General features: G+C 35.4%; 1 protein-coding gene across 4 annotated transcripts in view; it reads right to left on the reverse strand.

Moving 5' to 3' along the window:
- PCLO (piccolo presynaptic cytomatrix protein) overlaps positions 1–23,813 on the reverse strand; it is a 318,722-nt gene that overhangs the window by 36,111 nt on the left and 258,798 nt on the right. For 3 of the 4 annotated variants that reach the window (XM_030959381.1, XM_030959382.1, XM_030959380.1), the window contains 5 exons: positions 21,716–21,896; positions 20,312–20,506; positions 18,870–19,049; positions 7,790–7,931; positions 4,409–4,476 (listed from right to left, as the gene is read on the reverse strand). In XM_030959381.1, the coding sequence (XP_030815241.1) occupies positions 4,409–4,476; positions 7,790–7,931; positions 18,870–19,049; positions 20,312–20,506; positions 21,716–21,896 (766 nt within the window). The remainder of the gene's footprint in view (positions 1–4,408; positions 4,477–7,789; positions 7,932–18,869; positions 19,050–20,311; positions 20,507–21,715; positions 21,897–23,813) is intronic. The other variant, XM_030959383.1, reaches the window with a different exon arrangement.

A 23,813-nucleotide genomic window follows, 5' to 3' on the forward strand; every position in this document is an offset into this window, starting at 1 on the left:
GACTGTTCAGAAAGCTATAAAGGAGCATTTACAAGTCAAATTATTCCCAGTCAGAGGGTCATGCACTTTTCCAAAATCTTATTAGAATGACTTCCTAGCATATTTTAAAGTTTCTGTAGAATTTCAACAATTTTTTGTCATAAATAAAGATTAGATTGCCTAATTATTGAAATACAGTGATAAGAAATTAAACCATTCTGAATTTCTTAGTTTATCATTTTGGCTGATGAACCACAGAGCTCAAAACTTAGGAAAAAAAGGGTTTTTTTATCTTAGACTGCCCTGAATAGATGAAATTAAATCCACAGTGCTGTTAAAATACGATCACAGAATATCTTTGGGGCTTCTTGTTGTTGTGCTTGCTTTTTGTTGTTTTTATTTCCTTTAATCTCTAACTTAGGCAAATTACTAGCATGATAAAAAAAAATTAAAAAATGAAAACTCCTGCAAGAGTTCACCAAATGTTATACTAAATGAGAACATATCTCTACCATATAATTTTGTAGAAATTCAGTTAAGTATGTGTGCACCTTTAGATTTTGAAATAGTACAAATCTATTCCTTCCACTGTCCTATGGGAATATATTTACTGGGCCTTTACTAAAACAATCTGAAAATCTCTGTTCAGGTTCAATCATCTGTAGAGGGAGACAGTTTCTCACTCAGAGTACTTTGTTTAATTACACTCAATGTATGAGGCTCAAAGGACGACTGGAAAGGTCATAAAGTGAACCTTTGAGATATGACTGAACAGTGAAGAGAAGACTTTGGTATTCAGGACATGGACTGGAGGGTAATAAAAAAAACAAAAAGAAAAAAGAAAGGTAGAAAAACCCCACTGTCTTGGAAGATTTGGGTGAGGTGCTACACTGCTCCTGTAGAAAGATTACAATTTTCTGACTGAAAATCCTCACAACAATGAGATCAGCCACAGAGCATGGCAGAAGCACTGTGAGTACTCATTCACTCAAATAAACCCAGACATACTCCTAAAAGAGTCTTTTCTTGAGATTAACTCCAATGTTTGAGGATTGAGGAATGATGTTTTGCATGCATACAGAATCTTCAAAAGGACAAGATACAACATTTCCATGACAATGCTATTTTTATCTATATATCTCTCCTCTACTAGAAATAATGGCATCTCAGGATTACCTAGCAAATTCACACTTTAAAAATGTATGGAAATAATTTTCCCCATATATTTTTTAAATGGATAAATGGTTGGTAGGTGGGAAGTACCATCTGGAGCCTATTGGCTAAGCAACCTCATAGGACAGAGAGACCAGTCAGGATCTACAACTGAATCAAGATATTAATCATGTGTTTTTAATTGTTAGTTTCAATCTTTACATTGATGAAATTGGGTTTTTTATAATGTCTGTAATACTCTAACCATGCCATAAGAAACCTTGGAACAAGGTATATTGCACTTTCTGAAACAAATACAGAAGTTGGCTTGCATAACTTAATGGAGACCACAATATGTATAATAAGATTTACTGAAGATTAAGAAGATGAAGTATTTCATCTGCTCAGGGCAGAATGCCCAGAGTAAGATAGCATGCAACAATGCGTATCATAAAAATAACTAGTACAGTGTCCAAGAACAAAACCCTGGTTTTTTTAATATTATTAACTAGTACAAAAATACAGAATATGAGAAGATAATATATTCAGAGAAACAAAGATTATCATAGACAGAATCAAAGTTGTTTATATTGACCATTTAGTTATGTCAGCAAAGTAAATAGCACTGTTTTCCAGTATTTACTTAAAACTATCCTGATATATATTAATAGCACAAAAATTATTCCCAAGAAGACATTAACACAAGTGGGCAAACAATTACAAAATGAGTATTTTTTTCCCCTGGAGATTCCACTTATGTAAATGCCTAAATTCTGTTGTCATATCCCCATGAGCTGAATTCAAGCCCTGTTGCTACAGTTTTGTTTCAAGCACCCAGAAGCCAATTCTCATTGTCATTTTAGGATCTCACCTTTCTTTGCCTGCAGCTATTGGTCTTAAAGATCCTCTGAGTCCCCTGCCAGATTTGTCAGACCTGTGTGAATGACTTGGATGACTAAAACATTTCACATAACAGTAGAACTGCGTGTTCAATCGACTAAATTTATTCTTCACCATTTTAAAGAGCCTAACCCAAGGCTACTTTTTACAGAAGTTATACCCTAAGAACGTCTGAAAATGTAAAAAAAAAGAGTACCAGTATTAAAAAGTTTTAAATGCAACACTAAGTCATTATTTGCAAATAAGAATACAAATGCCAGCTATGGGAGATCTCTACAGTTAATGAAAAGTGGGAATGAATATTTGCTTCCACGTAACTCCAGAGCTCATATGGTCCACAACACAGGCGAGTGAACTACAGAAAATGCATGGTTTTAAGTTTTTCATTCTCTTTTATTCATCTATAAAAAGTATGCCACAATAAATCTGTAATACTGAAGTAATTCTCAGTTAATCTTGAGTTCCTCTAAATTTTGAACTACTTTCCCAAAAGATAATTACATTTACATGCTGAAACTCAAATGCTCTTGAACGGTTTTCCAGCTTTTAGTTTAATTTATCCTTTACACTGACCTTTCCCCTCTTAGTCAGCTAGAAATCAGACACTGAAATCCAGGCTGGCTGCACCAGCCTCTCTCAATGGCAAAAAACACTCAATAAGAACCAGTCATTTTATCAGGCGAGGAGTTGTAACACTTAGAGCTCCCAAGGTAGCAGAGGTGAATTGCATTGTAAGAGAAAATTAGGGAATTGCAGCTCTTGAGTCATTTGCAAATTTTGAAGACAAGAAGAAACATAACTTTGGAAAGGTAATTCCAGACCAAATGTTACATACACATCTTTCAGAATGCTTCAAAAGGTGTTTTGGGTATTGTTTGTTTTATTATTACTTGTATTTGTTTGCATTTGGGGTTAATTAATAACGCCAATAAGAAATTAAAATATTTTGTATTTGTAGGCTCTGAAATTTAGGATTCAACACATAACCTAAGGGGCAACTTATGATGAACAATATAATAAAAAGATATTTTTTACAATTATAAATCTGTATAAATCTCATAATGATAAAATAAAAATGAAAAATTCCCAACATCCTATTTTCATCCCACCATTTCTCTTTTAGAAAACAGATTTTTTTAAATGCTTAAATATACTATTTAAAAATTCAATTTTGATAGGAAGATTATCAAAGTATTTAATATTTGATATTCGATAAAGCAAATTATTAAGTATTATTTAATGACTACTATGCATGGAATTTTTAGCAAAACGCATATACATGAATAAAAATTCTTTTTTGTAAAATAGAACTTTACAGATATACCTGTAAATTCTAATTTGATTTCTTCAGCTCTGTGAAACATTAGATTGCTTTTACCTCAAATATGGAAACAGCAATTATTTCCTCATGTATAGAGATTCTAGAAACCTGAAAAATGTTGATTTTTTTAAATGACTAAGCTTAAGGTCCATTTATCAATTATAAATATAAATTTTGATTAATGAATTAATTGATACTCAAAGCTTCATTGAAATGCATCTAAATGAAAAAGGTCTTATTTTAATAATCAAATGAAGATCATGATAATTAAGTTTTATATTTGAGGTCAATATAAACATACACTTCGAAAGAATATACCTCATATGTAAAGGGAAATGTAATTTTCATAATGTGTCCTTCATTACAAAATATTCTCCATTTTCATGTGGTTTTCCATTATTACACATAAAAAAGATAATCACATTCTCTATGAAATTTTGAAAGTCATTCTGTCAGGTTCTTTCCAGCTCCAATATTACAGTGTCTTTTTCTTTCTCAGCACCACATTAATACCAAAACAAAATCACTCAGGATTTCCCAATCCTATAAATGTTTCATTATAGTTCATCTGCATTAAGTGCAGCAGTCAAGCCTGCTCAGCTAATATTTTTATTTTAAATTAATGATTTATGTAAACACTAATATTGATAATTGATTTATGAAGTAAATATTCTGATATGTTATAAAAATAGAGCCTGACAGGCATTAGACATATTCTTCGAATCCACTGAGTATTGAGTCAGCTCCATACTTTGTGTGTTTTATTTGAAAAGCAATGAACATCAGAAGACAGATATTATTATATATTATTCATTGTAATCTAACTATTTAATTACTTTAAATATACAGGTAGAACCCCATTCTCATTTAAATTGAAGAATCATTACACTGGCATTCTGTGTAAAGGGCCCCTAGAGAAAATGAAGGTCAGAATTTTAATCTACAATACAAAGAGAGCACAGACTAATTTTTCATAGCGTGACAAGTCAAAGACATCGGCACATCCTTCCTAAAAAGATGGGGTACCACTGTGGAGCTGTTTGTATTTCTTTTTACCTTCTGAATCAGTCACTCCTACTCCCGACTGCTTTACTGGTTCTTGTCCATTCTGGCTCATCTTCCCTCTGTGAAAAGATACAGTTGTTGTTGTCAATAAAACTATATAAAGGTAAGAGCTAAAACAATGACACATCCAAGCCAATGAGGCTTGGTTCTTTCAAGAATATTATATTTTTTCTCTTTTGAAGGCAGCTGCAATTACATCTTGCTAAGCCTGTACATTCTTAGAGAAAGGGTCCATCAGGTGCCGTCTGCTACCTGCCCCACATCAGTCTGGGGCTGCATATCTTCTCTCCTCACTTTATCTTGTTATAGTCAAAAGTGAAATATATAATAGGCAGTCATAAAAATTGATATTTGGTCTATCATACCCTTATTTCAAAGGTAAGGCATGCTTGTGGTTGCCATCTTTTTAAATTATTGCTTTACTTTATAGTTTATTTAGCATAAGAAACAACTCTGAAACTTAACATTAATCTTAAAAAAGTGGAATAAATCATGCCCTAGAGTTCACTACTTTCCTGCATTTTATGTAGAAAGAACCTGCATTAGAATATTTATGTCTATTTTTACCCCATGAAAGTTAGGGAAAATATAAGCTATCTTTAAATATACTTGTTGCAAGCTCAAAGGCATGATTAAAATCACTATCAAACATTTTTGCTTCTTGTTTTCTTTTTGCCTTAAGACTCTGACTGCTGTGATAGAGACTATAAGGCATTATCTTCAGTTGCATGTGATTCCTTGGGGGTTAAGGGGATCAGCATTGTTCTTTTTTACTTGTGAGTAGAAAAGTGTCTACCTGTGAGAAGAAAACTTCATGTCTGAAGTTGTCGAAATTCACAGGGAACTAAAAAATTAGTATAAAATCACAGTTTTTCAAGTGATTTTCTATTCAGTTTTAACTGAAAGCTATTATTTCCTTCTTCTGTAGATAATACTTCATAAATCCTTACAAATATGATACAAGAATTATTTATCCCAAGGGTTATATTCATTATACATCATTAAATTTGTTTTCACCTTTGCATTCAAAATGAATTTTATTTTACAGCCAATGTACTGCTATAAAGGGTTACACAACACAAAGGCATAGAGAACCTGGTCTTTATCAGAGATAAGAACATGAGTAGCTTTCAAGAATATTACAAATGGATAATAGGAGTATTAAAAAAAAAACAAATTAGAAAGACTTTACAAGATATATTCAGATTTATGTAACTGTATATAATCATTAATTTCCCTTGATAGTTATAGCTACTTAATATTGGCAAGTATTCTAATTAGTTACCTCATCAAACAATTCCCATGGTGTCACTATTTAATTATTTTATTTTGCTTCAAGACTAATTGTTGCTATGGTTAAAAGCACTTGGACTAAAACAAAGAGTTTAAAACTCAGCATATCTAACAATTTCTATTGATAGACCAGAAACTTAGTCTAAGCAGAGAGCTTATAATCAAAAAAGAATATAAATGCCAAGATACTTAAAAATATTTAGCCTTCTTAATACTTAATTAGCACTTCACATCCAAATTGTAAGCTGTGTTCTTATGGATTTGCTGAATTAGTGTACAAGGTCAGAGTCCCTGAAGTCATTATCAAGCCAGTGTGAGTGCAAATGATGAGTAGAATTTCAATTATATAAATACTCAGATAAATAAGAATTTTTATACAGAATTCGAAATTGAAACAGTTATCTATTTTAAACATTCTCTCCATCATGAACGATCTGATGGTAAACAGTTATTTTGTCATTCATTTTCCTTACACTGCTATGTAAAAGCCCTGAGGAACTAACAGGAAAAATGAAGCAGGTCCTGTCTGTATAAATTTCCTGTGTAATTTTAAATACTCTGTAAGCATATAAATAACTTAGTTTAAAATGCCATAATAAAAAAAAATAGTGTGGCCTTACAAAAAATGAGACATGGATATATTTTATTTAATTAAGTATAATTCATGAGAACAAATTTTTATATGAGAAAATCTGAAGCTGTGGAGACCCTCCTGCTTTTCAGTAGAAGTGGGGCTGATTTCAGGCTTAAGAGACCAGTGAGTCTGTTAGCCAAATAGCAAGTAACTGTAGGTACTGTCACATTGCTAGTCAATACACAGTAAGTGATGTTATTTGGACTCATATTTGGCATGTGTGAACAGAAAATTTCTATTGAGAGCTCCATCTTGTGTTATTGTGCACAATGATTTTGTGTATCTTTGCTTTTCTCACTAGGAATGACAGCCCAATATTTTTCTTTTTCTTCTGATGTTGTCAAAGACATTTTTTCCCCTTATAGCCTAAAACAACATGAATGAAAAATCCAACACAAAATCAAACATTTGGCACCCTACAATCTAAGCTCACATAATCCTCCTAGATTCTGAAGGTGAGATTGAAGTTTTAGATTGATCTCTGTTTTCCCTTTAGTTACTAACAAGATGTAGACAAATACCATTGAGCTTTATTTATTAAAATGATAAATATTCAGAAATATCACAGTTCTAGAGAATTTTCACTTCATTCAAGTTTTTCTAGGAAGCTTATATCTTTTGTGACTAATAGTTCACAACTTCAAGGGAAAAGCAAAAAATTTTTGTTCCAGATAAAATATTGAACTATTGCAGACCATGAATGAACAATGACCACCAACTAATATTTTGAGAACAGTCAATCTGTATTTTATTTTAGGCCAGAATCACGAAGTGGATCAGAAGTTACTTTGTCCTATTAGGGAATATAAATGAAATTGATAAATGATGGTGCATGCTGACAGAGGAGGTGAAAAAATCCAAGCAAAACTTTCCTCTGTGGAGTACTTAACTGGGTAAAAAATTTGGAAAATTAAATCATTTTATAGGATCATTACACTGATAGTAGCTTGATAATTCCTACAGGGACTCTGTACCAAAAAGGTTTTTCCAGCCAAGAACTGAGAAATTCTTTTGAAACTCCTAAAAACTTGGGAAAAGCTGGGCTGCATCCAGAATATGAATTCCCCTTGCACTAGTAGCATCTCTTTACAGAGGGAGGAAAATCTGAAAACTTAAACCAAACTTTCTCAATCCTACAATAGTTGTACTTTTAAAACATAAGCTAAACCCATCTCTACACACTTTCATCGAAGGCTGAGACCAGTGCATCTCCTACATGACAGGAATAAATTTACAAGGTTGAGACAGAGGTTTGATTGGGTATTAAAAATTCAATGCTCAACGAAGCAGAATAAAAGCGTGAACTGTGGGGAACCCCCCCTTTAGCTGCTATTCTACTGCATAACTCAAGTCTGCAGAGGAAACTGCTTAAGAAGACGACTGGCACACTGAAAGTGCTGTAAATTGTGCAAGGAGGATACAATATAGGAATGGAAAAACCTTACATTCTTGGGATGGGAAATAGATTATTCTCTCCCGTGGCACTGCTGCTGCCTTCACTATCCATGCTGTATCCACTGCCAAAGCTACTGGCTGATGAGCCAGTGGAGACAGAACTTTCTGCAGGTCGGTGATTAGTAGACCTTGCTGTACAGGGCAGGAACATTTGGTTACTAAAAACTTGTAAGACATCAGTACCACTGACATTAAGAAAAAAAAAAGTAATTTATCAAAATCACATGCTGCAAACATTTTCACTTTTATATTTTACATTCAAATATTGCTTTATCATATTTTGCAGATGAAGTTTGTTTTCATAGAGAATAAGGTGCTCTAAACCAAATAGTATACCACCATATTTTTTTTCTCCAGTCATGTTAATAGTTCAAATCAACAGCCTGAAGGGAAAAGCAAGACTGGGATAGAATGGTCAGCACTACTTTTCTGATTGAAGTGGCAGAAAACCAGTTATTCATCTGAAACATTTCATACGATAATCTTGTAAAAATGAAAGCCACAGTGGGCCTTCCTCATATTCCTTATGAAATGTTCTTTGCATTAGGTGATTTTGAGGAGAAGAGTTTGCAAAGATGTGTAAGCACACAACCTATTGTCACAGAGAATATCCCCACCCCTCTTCAGACATTACACAGTTATGCATTATATTTCTCAACTGCTCCTACCCATCTGGATCTCTCTTACTACATGCATAGAATTTTAATTAACATAATTTGATGGGAGATGCCTTCATCTAATTTAATACCATTTGGTGTTAGAATCCCATATGTTAGTTTTACTTCAGATTGCCTTATTTTGTGTTTTGGATATTACTGCACTACATGAACAAATCATCCAGTATTTTGCATTTTGCAAGTTGAGAAATACAAAGGAAAAAGGACACAGTGACATTACACATAGTAATTAATACAGGAACAATAGAGTAGCTATTCTCATATTGAATAACACAATTGTCTGGGAATATTAATACAGATTTGGGTTGTTTGTTTTTTTCCTAAATGTCCTCTAATACATCTGCTATTTTCATGTTTCATCTATTTCAACCTACTGAGCATATATACTGAAGATACAAAATAATTTGCAACGTTATTTTTCTATGAAGACTTAATGAGGTTTTATGTTATTTTGCTGAACTGTGAAACTCCTATGTAAGTAGTTAAAAGAGATTCTTCTTTAAAAATAAATTAGACAAGTATCTAACTGGAATTTTAATAAGAGCCAGAGCCCCAACAGTGTCTTGCTTTAAACTGGCAATCAATATTTTTTATGTCTAACTAACTGACTGATATTTTTGATGAAGAACGCCGCATGCTGCCTGATGTGGGACCAGGAAGCTGAGTGTTAGCCCTCAAACATAATGCAAAAGCAGGTGAGTAATTTGAACTAGAAGCAATAAATGAAGCAATTCTCATGTCATCAATCCTTGGGCAATCCCAAGGAATTTGATAAGGAATCCATATTCTCCATGGTGATTCTTCACTGGTAAACCAAGCTGTCACATAGCTTTTTTTATCATTTCAACTCTATTAATCTCCTTTGCTCCACTCTTGCCCACAGCCAGAAGTGGAATCTGTCAGTCTACGTTGTTTTCAGATAAAATTATTCTTTAGCTCTATTCCATGACTTTATACATTGATCACAATCTGCCTTCTTGGATGTAAATACAAAGGAATAAATTGTAAATCATAGTGTTATTAGCAGATACTCTCAATATCTCACCTGGAGGAAAGGCACCCATGTTTTTCCAGAGAAAGTGGCTGTGTGCAGTGGTTGCTCTATCACTTTCAGCTGGCGGTGCTGTGAGTGAATTCCTACACCTGTGGTGCTGAGAAGTGCTGGGCAAGAGTGATGTTTCAGAGAGGAGAGGTCAAACTCTCTGTTATATTATTGCCAGTTGCCCTGTATTTAGCATCCTGAATTGTGGCTCTCTCATGCCTGTCCCAAACTGATTCATCACCTCAGTTCTCTTTGTGTTTGCACGGCCTGTATGTCTCCCATTGTTTTCTGTTTGGAATTCTGAGGGTTCCTTTAGGTTAGGTTGTTTTGTTGGCTTTTTTTTTTGTGCCATGGCATGACAAATCCCTCACAGGTGAGTACAAATGGGAGATCAACACATCTGCAAAACCCATGGAAGCCAAAAGAATATTGTGCCAGCACAGAAAAGATTCTTCAGTTCTTCCCTTAGGCATGAATTTACTTAGTGTAGCATATATCTCCACCATAACATATGTGGCCAGAAAGGATCTTTCCTATCTAGGATTTTTTTTTTACTGACTTTGCTGTAAAAACTAGTATTTCTTGTATCTTTACTGGTGGATTTCTAAAACCAGTAAGAACCTAGAATTTAGTTCAATCCAGAAAAGCTTGAATTAAGCCTTTAGAAATGGGTTAGAAGTTTTGCTTCATCTATTTATAATCAACGCATAGCTGTTTCTTTTGAAACAGCTGTACCCTGATTACACATTCAGTATGCTGTATTTTTAGTTTTTCTACTGTTTTCACCAATTCATATCATTTTCCATATCGATGGGTTTTTTTCCATAAGGTCACTTCACTTGGTGAATGGTTATAATGGATCCAAGTTTAGATTCATGACTGGATTTTGAAAATTCTAAAGTTTAATGTTATTCATTTTGGTTTTTTTCCCTGTCTGTTCTATGAAAGTAATGAATCACAGTGTCAGTTTGTGACAAGAAATGAAATCCACAAATAGATTTACAGCTGGTTTTGTGACAAATTCAGAATCTGGATACAGAGATCATCTCATAACTTGTGAGACACCCACATTTTCCACATGTTGGGATTTTTACAGATACATCTAGACCTCTAAGTTTCTGCTGGTTATGTACAAAACTTTGGAGTTTTGATGATGTGACAATGCTTGCTGCCATGCAATATTTTCCCTGAGAGTTAGTATAACTATGGTTATAGTTCTACTCTATGTGGATAGAACTAGTTCCATGCTCTTATATTCAAGAAACTAGTATGCACACTCATTTACAGTCTTGCCCTTTCTCTTTGAATGCATGCAAATATTGTCTTAGAAACTTTAGCAAGAAAGTCAGATTTCACTCTGTTGCTCCTCTAGTCTTACCAGTCTATGTAAGGTCTGTGAAGCCCTGAAAGTGTAAGAACAATTTCCACCTTGCTTGGTCAATTGGGTTCATATGCACATAAAGGATAGGCAACTATTGCATTATATTTAGTTTTAATTTTACTTTTAATTATGGTATTAGGGAGGTTAATTCTGAGTTACAGAGGTTCTGCTTACATCTGCCTATGCTAGAAAATTCTTCAGTCCATGGATTTTGACAGCTAAGTTCTGGCAGGAGGTGTGTTGTTCTATAGGATTGGAACAGTTTCATACAGATTCACTTGGGTCCAAAGATTAGATATTGTCATCTGGTATCACACAGGTGCCTGGAGCTGCAAGGTGCAGTTTTGCTTTACAGAAATCTACAATGTTTATCTGAATAGGAATTCATTTGAAGGCACTTTTCATCATTTGAATATTAAGTACCCAGAGTGTGTAAGAACCATGTTTCATTGCTTCCTTGCCCTTTGTTTTCGCAAATTATTCCCTCTTAAGTGATGCCCCCACCCCCCAAACAACCCCAAACCCAACCAACCCAATAAACAATGTTTAGAAACTCTTAGAAAACTTAAAAAAACTTTTAAAATACTTTTCAAAGGCGAGCTCTTGCTGCCAATTATATATGATTCTTAAAACCTTACATTTTTAGAGAAAAGACTCTTCAGGCCTCAGCAGATGAAAGAGACAAAACTTAACTGAAAGTCATTATGCACCTTCATTTGGCCTCTCTCTGGGAGAAAGGAGATATCCCTTCACCCCCTCCAGCCCTATTTCTGTAAACTCTTTACACACTTTATCAGGTGCTTGGCAGTTTCTAAGGATTGCAATATCATTATATCTGGGCTGCCCAGCCATTTAACTATGAAGAATAGAAATATGAAATGAAAGTTTAACACCCTAATATAAGCTGCTTTCTCCGAAAATAGGGCACAGATTTTCCTATTATAAAAAGCTATTGTTGTGGTTTGATTTAATTTTCATCTGTTAATCCTATTTTAGCTGGTAGTTCCCTCGATGAGATGAAATGTTCTCTACTTGGAATGGGTGTTAATGGGTACATATGTCACATTTAGTAGTTTGAAATGTGGTGTTAATGCTGCCTCTGAGTGATTCTGTTAAACTGCCTGTTTTACAGGCTCTGGCATGAGTGAAATTTCAGGCCAATCATTCTAGTGAATAATATATAAATGAGTTGGAAAAGTTCTCAACTGCTTACAGTAATTATTTCCAGGTTCCAAGAAAGTGGATGATAATTTTATACCTGGTGTAGGACCAGAGTTTTCAAAAAAAATTATAATGGTTAGATAGATACCTTTTGTACTTTGCATGGTTTACAGGAAGAAGAAAAAAATTCAAAAGAATGACGTTTGGACATGACAAATTCAACCCTTATGCCTTTTTGGAAAAGAATTGCTGATTCAATAAAATGGAGGTTGGCGCTGACCCCACCTTTCCACTCCATCTTTTTACTTCTACTTTTTAAAATTATTAGTAGTATGGCAAAAATATGTATTTGCTTATGCTTTGGTTGATGGACCCAGTTAGAAAAAGACCTTTAGAATCAAGAAAAACGTGTAAGTCATGCCTTAGTATGAAGAAAATATAGTATTAAAATCAATAACAGGAGAGCTTGGAAGACATATGATTTCACTTATCTTTCAGAAAAGTCTGTTTTCAATAGACAACAGAGAAGATGCTTTGTTAAAACTTATATAGGGAAGATAGATCATTTACACAAGACCTGTAACCAGGAGCTACTATATCAGTCAGCAGAAAAATGGAAACAATCCAGCACTGTCAGCCACTCCAGCCATTCTTCTACAGTGAATGGATGTTTTTTAAGACTTATATTTTAAAAAGTTGACTTTACAGTTCTGTGGTTCATATGGAGGAAAGAACAGGCTCAACCAGCACTATCTCCTGGTGAATAAACTGTAGATGTTCCCCTTTTCCAGTTTCTGTCTAGAAACAGAATTACACTGTCAAAACACATTGGGAATGATGGTTCTGTTTGTGAACCGAACAGGAGGAGGGAAAAACGCATTCAAGTGTGGATTCAGGATTAAGTTTCCCCAGTTGGCCTCTAATTACTTGAAAGAAATTGTTCTTTTAACTGTCCATCTTCTGAGAAAATCGGGGTGACAAAAAAGGCTGAAATCATCACTGAGTCTTCTCAAAGAGATGCAAGCCCATGGGAGAAGGTGAAAGCACCCATATGCTGTGTGTAACTTTCTGATGACCAACAGACTGGGCATCTCATGAAGTATCTTTTGGCAGAAGCTTGGCTGTCCTTCACTCTCAGTAACCTTGTGTTTCAAGAGCTCCAACCTCGAAGTGCCCCAAATGCCAGTTTTCCTGTTTTTATGAAGTGTTTGCTAGCATTAAAAGCAAGAGCTGCTCCAGCTTGCTCAGTTAGGGTAAAACTGTTGTTGGAACTGCTTGTTGCATCTTCTGTGAACTGGCAACAGATTGGGAATACATTAACAACTGGTGATCAAACACATCTACCTCAGGTCAGCCAAGATAGTTTATTTTTCTAATGGTCCCTCATACTGAATAGGACTTTAAGCCATTGTGTCACCCATCTCAGCCACTGCTGTATATTAGACATGGATTTGACAGCATACTGAGCAGGGATACTTTGTGAAAGTTCAAGACAACCCTTTACAGAGAAATTTACCATTTGAGATGAGTAAAAGAAGAACAACACATTTCTTGAACTGTACTGAAGTAATTTCTTTACCCAGAAAAGCAATTTAGATGAAATAACTTTCCATGCACTCTGTAGGGTTAGTCTACCCTAAAGAATGTTGAAAAAATACTTTTGAAATAAGAGTTATCAAATGAAGACGCTGAGCAATTCTCTGAAATTACATGTCGGTTTAAAATGATGAAAGAGTAAATAGGAGGAATAACCAAAGCAAAATGGGCCAGCTATTAGATTGGAACCAGGTTGAAAAGACACTCTCTGCTATCTGCAGAATGGGGACAAACTGTTCCTGTTTTGATAATGATTCTTGGAAATGGGTTATTCGGAGCAATATGAAGGCCCATTTAACTTGGAAATTAAGAAACTAGTGACATGAGTCACTAAACAGCTTTGGGCTATAAATTATTTAAGTGTGAAGGAAATATCCTAAAATAATGTAGGAAATTAAAACATGGTGTGGCCTATTAAATGTGTGAAAATGGATACAGACCAAAAGGGATCCCAAATTAGCAGGTATTTGAAACCACAATCATATACAATTCAGAAGATTTATGTAACCTAGGAATCAATTTCCTTTCATTCCATTGTTGCTAAAGCCAGCAAATAGAACTTAGTGATAAGGAAAATTCATATAGATTTTAATTTCTTGCAGCTAAGTGGCTAGAAATTACACAGTGCTGGCTCAGACTTGTATCACGGGTTGTACAGCGATGACAATGTCTTGATGCAAGCATCACATTACATTTCTGTGTAGCTTTAACCTATTATGTTGACACTTAAATGAACTTGTGTCAAAGTTGTTGGTTCAGGACACTTATAAGCAGGTATGCTGACTTTTGAACTAAAGTGTTTTAAACTGTCATTCTTTGAGATGTTTAAATTAACAGGTTTAATTTGGTACCATTTTGAAAACGCTGATGTAGAGTCTTGAAACTGGAGGTATTCTAGCTAACAATATCATCTCTGAGAGTAGATCTGCCCCAGCCAGTAAAATCCCTTGACATACAACTGTTTGGAAAAGCTGTTGTGTCAGGATGCAAAATGCATAATGTAAAAGATGAAATCTTCTCTATGAAATCCTGTGGGGCTCCATTTTCTCCCTTCCTCCTCACCCCCACCTCCCCCACCCCACCATTTTCAGTGACAAAAAATATAATACCAGGTACACGTGTCAGAGGATGTTTTAAGGAAATGTTGTGATTTTAAATTGCTAGAGGTTTAATCTTGGAAAAAGCTTTCCATTATTGAAATTTAGACAGAAATTATAGAAGGATTATAATGCTGGCAGTACCTTAAATTAACAGGGATGCTTGGATCTTTAACTGAAACATATGGCAATTTCTCTAGATGTTGAACATTTGCTAACTAGTTAAGGTGAGTATAGCAGTGTTTTTGTTGTGGCAGGTTGCTTCCTTTTTTGGTTGGGTTAATGTGAGCTAAATAGAAGAGAAGTTGCGTATGGCAGCAATCAACAAAAGATACACAAGCAATAGTATATTGATTTGTAGCTTCTTTTTCATGAGTGTCTGTTGGAAAGAATAAAAAATGTATAGTGGTACAATGATGTTGAGACTTAAATTCACTTACTGAACTACTTACGATTTAAATATTAATTTACTGTTCCTCAAAGATGCTAGGAAGGTTCAAAATAAATTTCTAGAAATTCTCTTATTTGGTCATAAAGCAATGGGGTTTTGTTCACCCTTGGATATTCTAATGTAATAAAGGAATCAATTTTTCATTGTACAATCATTGTCCTTTAGGGGAAAAGCTGGGATCTTTTTATCTGAAAAGAAGGACAAACCAATCAAATTTCTACTATGGTGAGGCAGAGGTAGTGCACCTTTCTGCTTAACACAGATGCTGAAGTTTTTTTTTCAGTTCCTTGTCTTTCTTATTCATTTCACTGAAAGGTATTAAAAACTAAAGCATGTTATTCAGTCCTTTAAATCTATAAGCTGGGTTTGAAAAGACTTTTTTTTGTATAAAATCAGTAAAAATTATATTCCAAATACACCTACTCTTTTATATGCATGTATCCAGAGAACTAGTGGTGTTCTGAATAATCATCCAACTTTTCAAGTATCTGAAGAACTCTAAAATAATTTATTTAAAACATAACTGACCTAACAAGAAAATTCCATATAATAAGAAGATCCTTTTGTAGGATAAATTACTGACTGAAAAGGTGTTGGACTGATTCACACTGTTTCTAAAACTGACTCGTCTGGTGGGTAACTCTTAATACACAAATTTATGTTGAAGGGAATGTGCTTAATTTTAAGTGAATGTGTAATTGGAAATTATTCATATATTGCACAAAACCTAAATCAAATTAACTCCAGCCGTCCTCTGACTTGGATCCCTTGCAACTTCTGGCTTCAAAGAGTTGGCTCTGAAATGTTATTGTTCCTCTCTGAGGGATGTGATTGGAAATTGTAGCATGCAGTTGGTTTCTTTGTAGATCACACTCTTATCTCTCATGGGCAATGACAAAATTATACTTCAGGGTTTATTTTTAATTAACTGCTGTAGCTGACTGTTGGATTTTACGAAGGTTCTCAGCAAAAACTAGTGGTTTTTGTTGCATCTTCACCTTAATTTTAAAGCAGATTGATTTAAATACATTTTTTTACTCTGTAAAAGGAATACAGAAACAATTCAGTTCAACAAAAAACTGATGAAAGACCTTTGTTTTCACAAAATATGCTATTTATGCTATAGGTGCTGATCTTGTTTGATTTCCTTGTTACTTGTCAACAGACACACAATTGATAACTGACAAAATAGACCCGATAGAAAGAGTCCTAGGAATCAGAACTAGAGAAGAATTTCTCTGAGACATTGTCAGAATGACTGAGGATCCTTGTCTTGCTTGGTTTGTTGTTTTTTCCTGAGCCAGTTCAATTCAAGAGAAAAAATGTAGCTATTGAGAGGCAAGATGAAAGGAGGACACTCTTTCTCAGGGTTATCTTAGGCATAGAAGGACTTTACAGCACAGAATAATTTCCATCACCTTTGTGTACTTAGGCTGAAAAAACCCAAACAATTCTTCTAAAAAGTGCTGATGTTTAATAAATGCACAGAGAAATAGCTGTGGTAAAAAAAAAAAAATGTTGTGTATTATCTGTAATGGCTTCCTTAGTAAAGGGCTTTGAGACATAGTAACAAAAAATTACTAACTGGCCAAGATGGCTGTTCAGTCATTAAAACCAGTTCCTAATGCGTCCTTTTGCAGCTACCAATAAAGTAGGGTGGGTATAATAATGGAGGTGAGTACCACAAACATGCATCATCCCTTTAGGAATGGACTGGGAAACTGATAATGCCCTGATATTCATAGTTCACAATGAAGTTGAAATCTCTCCTTTCTTTATCATCTCTACGTCCCACAAAGAAGTCCCTAAGTTGGAAGCTGTTTTGAGTATCTTTAGTGCTTTTTCCAGTAGAGGTTATAGACTCATCTCATTTTACTTTCATACTGCACAAAACCGCAGTGAAATCATCTTGCTTTTCATTCCTGCTAAAAGCCATGGGAGTCATTAACCTCAAAATTGTAACTACTGGCCCACCTCATATGAATGAATTTGGACAAACTATCTTTGGAACAATAAAGAAAAGCCAAAACATCTCATAGGTCTGAAACCAGACTTGTAAGCATTGTGGAGGTGACCAAGAATTGTGTTTATTTGTCAGAAGTCAAAAGACAAAAGTACTACATGTCTTCGTGTCAATTTTACCCCTTTTTATATATATTATTGTGGACTCATTATTATAATGTGGACTCATTTTTATAATGGGGACTCTTATGCTCATCTCTATGATGCTTCCAATATTGCTGATCCAAGTACATATCAGTTTATATTCTTTTTGCAATTAAAAAAAAAAAGAAGCTAGAATAACAGTTTGTTTGCACAGGTACTTGAAGCCAACAGACTTACTATTTCTCATAAATGTATATCTAAACCTTATATATTCAACCTTACATCACAAGCAAAATGTTTTGCATTACCTATCTACATGAAAAGGCATCACCACAGGGCTATGAGCCTGTGATAAAACATGACAGACACGACATCTCAAAAGATCATAAGAGTCCTTTAGATTTGAATGACCCCCAGGAGTGGTATGCAGCTTTCAGACATAATGCCTGAGCTCGTACCACAACATACCCTGGTTCTGCCTGAGCTGAGTGTCTAGATTTGGGCTGTAGAGTAATACAATGTGTGCGTATATGTGTGTGTGTGTGTGTTTGTGTAAATACCTGGAATTATGGAAGAATCATAAAGGCTCTTTTAAGAAAAAACTTGTCATTTCTAAATATGCTTAAAAAGACCTGTTACTTTTGCCCTGTTTATTAGCTGTTTTAACATCACACTTGTTGTCTGAATGACTTAGAATATATTATCTAAAGTACCATTTCCTCTTTCTCTCCTGCACCCCTCAGCCAGCTTATATTGTCCAATGTGTGCAATGGTGTTGACCGAAAAATGCGACTTGAGAGCTTAGGAAGGGATTACAGCACAAAAGAACATCTGGGAGTTCAGTCAGTACATTTATTTGGATTATCCCTCAGATTCCATGGAAATAAACAAGATGCTCCAGAAGTCAAAAGAACAGTGGCAATTTGAACTGATTGAGATTCTGGCTCTTTATTTGTGATGAGGGAATAAATTGATGATATGTGGTATTACAGGTGCCTACAAGTAGAAAATAATTTTTAAAGATGCTGATACGAAAATTATCAAGAGATTGAGCTATACATGGATCAAAACTCCTTTCCTTTCCACTGGTGGTTTGAAAAATTATCTATGCTAATGACTGTTGATATGACAATTGTGTTGGAAGAGGAAACAGGAATTGTTATTGTCCCAATTACACTTTTAGAAACAAAAATGTGCAGTTAGGTTTTTGTCACAGTACAAGAAATGTCCAATCATGCTTAAGCAGACCAGCTTGGATGCATGCTTTTTATTAGGCAACAACATGAGCAAAGCTATACTATTTTTCAACAGAATTCCAAGTACTCCAGTGGAATGGAAGTGCACACATTTTTTGTTTCATAATGCTTCTTAGCACAGTTTTTCATGATGGATTTATGCGCTGATAGGTGGAAAAATCAAGCAGAGTTCTTGATTCATGTTAACATTTACAGCACTTAATGGAGGGGTAAAATAAATAATTAAATATCGCAATGAATTAGTTGACATGGCAAGAAGTATCTGGGATGTAGTTGGTTTCTTAACCATGTCTTTCTGCTCACCTCCTTCAGGCTTGACTGGTCCATCAGACATCACTTTCCTGAGGGCTAGTTGGCTTTGGTCTTTGTTGTCATTGGCTGGTGGAGGCAGATTGTCAGACTGAGTTCTTTGAATAGGGAGGACTCCTGCTATGCTGTGTCTGTGCTGCTTCCTGGCATGATTAGACTGACCGCTTTTATGTGCTGCTGTGGCAGTGTGGGTGAAATGGAAACCCAGAGTATGTATCCTCAGATGGAACCAGCTTAAATGTTATTCATGCAAACAGAAGTGTTTTTTTTTTCTGTATTTAAGTAAGCAGTGTTTTCAAACACCAAAGAGACACCACATGCACAGCATTAAAGAGTATCAAAACTGGCTGTTTCTGTATTAATGACAGTGAAGACAAGGGAAATAATTTTCCCCCAGTTTTGCATTATACCATGGTGAGTTTATGGCATATCAACAAATCCTAAAGACAAACACAATGACTTCACAGTCAGAGAGATTTAATTTGCCATCAACTAAACCCTCAGCTAGCAATCAGATGATACTGGTCTGAAGTATACTCTGGAGACTAATCCTTTTGAGTGGAATAGTTTTAATTTATTTTAATCTATTTGAAGTTGTCAGATGAAATCTACCTTGACCCTTAATCAATCCATGGTAAAAATCTACTTAAAAATTTGAACTCTGACACCTGACTTAGCTCTCAACTCCCTTTGAGTTTGCTAACTTGACAACATGGTTGAAATCTGATGTTGTTACTGGCTCTGTGTGTTTAATGGTTTTGCAATTATTGTGTTTAATGTTTTTATTGTATTTCTGTTCTACTCATCACTTAACACAATCTTATCTGAGATATAAAGAAAGTTGCCTTATATTTCCTTTCAAAAAAAAAAATAGATATTTACAGTCATGTTTCAAAAATAGAAATCTTAGCCATGTAGTTAAAAAAAAGTTTCTTTAACTTCAAATCTTCTTTTGTGTGTATAGAACTGTCCTCCATGATTACTACTTATAGATACATCCTGTTATTAATGTGGTCTCAGTCTTGTATGCAATTTGAAGAGCTGGCAGTTGCATCTCTGCAAGTTTTGATTATTTCATTGGTAGGTATTTAGTGACACCAAAACACAGTGGACTTCTCTGTGGGTCATGCACAACCATGGAACATCATGGACCATGAGTGAAGGGACTGATGGAGAAACAGCCAGTTTCACTGCAGTCTTTATAAAATAAATAAATAACTAAATAAATAAAAGACTTCTAAATACAAGAGTATATTGTAATTATATGTATTCACACACAGGCACACAAAGAAAGACATTGAACAGAGTGAGCACAGTGTGCCAAGAACAGAAAAAAAAAAAAAAAGGAAAATAGCTGAAAAGGGAAGGACAGCAGGGAAAAAGGCAACAGATGAACATTAAGCTGCCATGCTGAGGAATTTATTTGCGTCTTTTACTTGGTTGAAGGCGAAGCTGCTGCACAGCTGCTTCAGCAGCGGCGATGGCTGCCCCAGCGTCTTCGAGGTGGGTTTGAGTGACGCTGGTTTTGCTTTGGCTGCGAGAGGGACCGTGAGAGCGGAGATGGCCTTCAGAAGAAGACTTGGAGCTCCCCGGGCTGCTGTGGGATTTCTCAATGGTGGGCACCTGCATGTCTACCAGGAAAATGAAGAAGTACAACTCTTGCATTTATTAAAAACAAACATTTTCGTTCTCTTTCTCATGACTGGTCTTTCTAGTTGAGTTCCAGAACAAGGAATAAAGATTAAGCTGTGCCTTTCCATTTAAAGCATCAGGATATATCACCTTTAGGAAACTCCTATAAAGCATTATTTTCTACTTCCCCACTGTTACCTGGCCCAGAGAATAATTTATTTAGTATTGTTTGTTTATCACCTGTGAATTAGACCTCCTGTGCTGGTTCAAACTGGTGGAATGATGGCATGGTGTTTTCCACTTTCTGTTCTCTAGTATCTCGAGGCTAGGCAGCATCACCTACACCAGTACCAAACACTTAGCAAATACAAGTCATTTTATCCTGAATAATGCCATCAGGAAAATCACAGCCTAACTTACAATATCTTTTATACTTACCTCTAATTCAGACAGACATCTTATATAGACACCAGTCCCTGGCAAAATGTTAAACAGAGAAATAGAGAGGAGATGGAGCAGAGTCTTGTCCCTCTGGGGCACTCATCTGGATTGTAGATGGAATGTTTTTTGCTTTGATAGGACACATAATGTGTCTTAAGAGAGCACCTGTCCACTGACTACTTAGTACAAAAAAAAGAGAGATAAATTTCTTGAACCAGGAGACACTGAGATCAATTCTGCTTTTGTAAACATTAGTATATTTCTACTGTATCAGCTTCACTGATTTCCAATACAACTGAGATGTGCTACAATCCATTATCACTGACTGGAAATGCATATGCATTATTGCAGCATAATTGTTGTTCTATAAAATATTAACGTGGCATTTTCAGAAGAAAAAAATCCATAGAATATTTAAGGAACATGAAAAATAGAAAGCTAAATATGTATTGAGCTTTCCCAAGGCTATCAAGAAAATCAAAAGGGCACAGAATCTATAGCAGATGTGCAAAGCACATCTAGAGTAGTAGTAGAGTCTGCATGCTGCTGTTTTTAGCACATAATTGCTCAGTAAGCTGGCTGACAAGATTGAGACAACTTAAACCTTATCTCCAACTAATTAATCGCAGAGATAAATGCATTTTTAATAAAAATTTATACAAACTTCATACCAGTATCTTTATTTTTCTATTAGAACTTACACATGGCAAAGGTTTACACATCATCTGGGAAAATATTTTGTATCAGGTGCACCAAGTCATTCCTACCCTTGGAGGGGTCCGGGAAGATTCCATGACTTCTGCTCTTGATGACAGATGGTTTTGGAGATTGCTGGCTACTCTTTTCAGAATGAGATTTCCCATGATCTATGTTTTCACTCTGTTCTTTAAGAGGATACCACCGAGGAGTGTTGTCAAGCTGAGAGATGCTGGATAACTCAATCAATACCTACAAATAAATCAAAGTATAATGTATGGCCTGTATCTGACCTATTTATGATTGCATACAGCAGAAGAGACTAGAGCTGTGTTGTCAGAAGTTGCAATCAGGTGTAAGAGTGAAGGGTATAAGGCTGTGTGCTGGCAGATTCAGGACTCTCTGGGCATGCTGTGACCCCAAACCCAGATTCAGTAACATATTGATGTGTCTGAACCAATGTCTTCTCACCAGGCCCTCAGTCAGGACTGTGAGCTGAGTCCTTTGGCTGTAGCATAAGGACACAAAGACAACTGGGCAGTTTAGAGGGCAGCTTGTGAGCACTAGCTTGACAGCTACAGTAAAAAGATATTACAAAGACATCCAGCCATTCTGCCTCTGTACAGACATTTTCTAATAGGAGAAGCAAGCAGTATAATTTCCTCCCCTTTAGCAGCGCTTTTAAGGGGGGAAATAGTTGCATATTTGCTTTTATCGAAGTCTTCAATAATATGAGGCTCATGCTTCTTGAGTCTTTAAAGCACCCACATATACAGAAGTAGCAACAAAAAGAAAAAAAGAGGGTTATTCTTGCACTTCACTGAAATAATAGAATTCAACTGACCATTCAGGCATCTAAACATTACTGAGGGAAAAAAAAAGGAGGTGCAATGGTAATGTGAGAATGAAACAAATAAAGTGGCTAAAAAACCCTGCAAACATTGTAGATGAAATCTGCTCTAAGCCACCTTCATTGTCAGCAGGACTTTGGTGAAAAGAGCATTGGCACCAAAAAGACCCTTACTCTCTTAATAAGCTTGCAGTTGAGAGGGCCCAAGGGATGTAGAGTACTGAAATTCATCACAGAATCTTGAAGGAAGGAAGGTCAAAAATAGATTTGCAACTGGCTCTAAATTGAGATGGTTAAAACTAATGTCAGGTAGGGAAATTTTAAAACTTCTAGACAAATAAAGTGTGCAATTACCTCAGGGAACAATGTTTTTGTCACTTTATTATAAGATCCTGAATTAAAGAAAGCCTCTTCAAGTATAGGGATGGGGAAGTCTCCTAACAACTGATGGTTTCTAGGTGAAAAGCTTTTTTCCTTTCCTTTTTTCCTTTCAGTTTTATAGCTTGTCTATGATCTGGCTTGGTCTTTCTGGTTAGACCTATAATCAATCTTAACAGCTGAACTCTTTAGCATGCTCCCTGTTGTGGTTTTTAGTCAAGCTTGGAAAATTATTTGGAAGAGAGCATGGCTGAGGATTGCTGCCAATGGGCAGTGTAGGCTGGGGGCTCTGCTTTGTAGGAGGAGAGGCTTTCCTTTTTTTCTGTTTCACTTTCCATAGATATGGACCTTGATGTGCCACTTTTCCTCTGGGACGCACAAGGGCTGCTGGCTCGATTCAAGCAAATCTTTGGGGCACAGTTTGGATATCACACATCTGATCTTATGGTTCAGGATTCCTCTGGACATCCTGAGGCTGAGATACACTGGATAGTCTTTTCTGTTGCTTTTTCCCCTAAATAACTGCTTTCACAATTTAAAAATAATTTAAAAAAAGTAGCTCTAGAGGTTGAATAAGATTTGAAGGGGAGAGGTTTAAATCTTCATGTAGAAGCAGTTGCTAGAGCATCCCTTTTCAAAATATCATAAAAAACAAGGATGTAAATATTCAGTAAAGCCCTGCATTTGGAAAAACATGCTGAACTCAACAAGAATATGGACACAGGATGCAGGAAATAAGTAATCATGTAGCAGCTTCCTATACATTTATTTTAGTAATTGTTCAAATAGTGACACTGATTGCTCAGTTTGGTAGTTACACAAAGGGGAACTGAAGCTGAACTGTGTGGCTTTTTTGCAGAATTCAAATGTAGATTGAGCCCAGATACTCTCATTCACTCTGCACAAGAGATCGATTTTCCTGGGCTTCTGTTTCTAATTAT

Source organism: Camarhynchus parvulus, chromosome 1A (genome assembly GCF_901933205.1).
Source record: "Camarhynchus parvulus chromosome 1A, STF_HiC, whole genome shotgun sequence".
NCBI classification, from domain to species: Eukaryota; Metazoa; Chordata; class Aves; order Passeriformes; family Thraupidae; genus Camarhynchus; species Camarhynchus parvulus.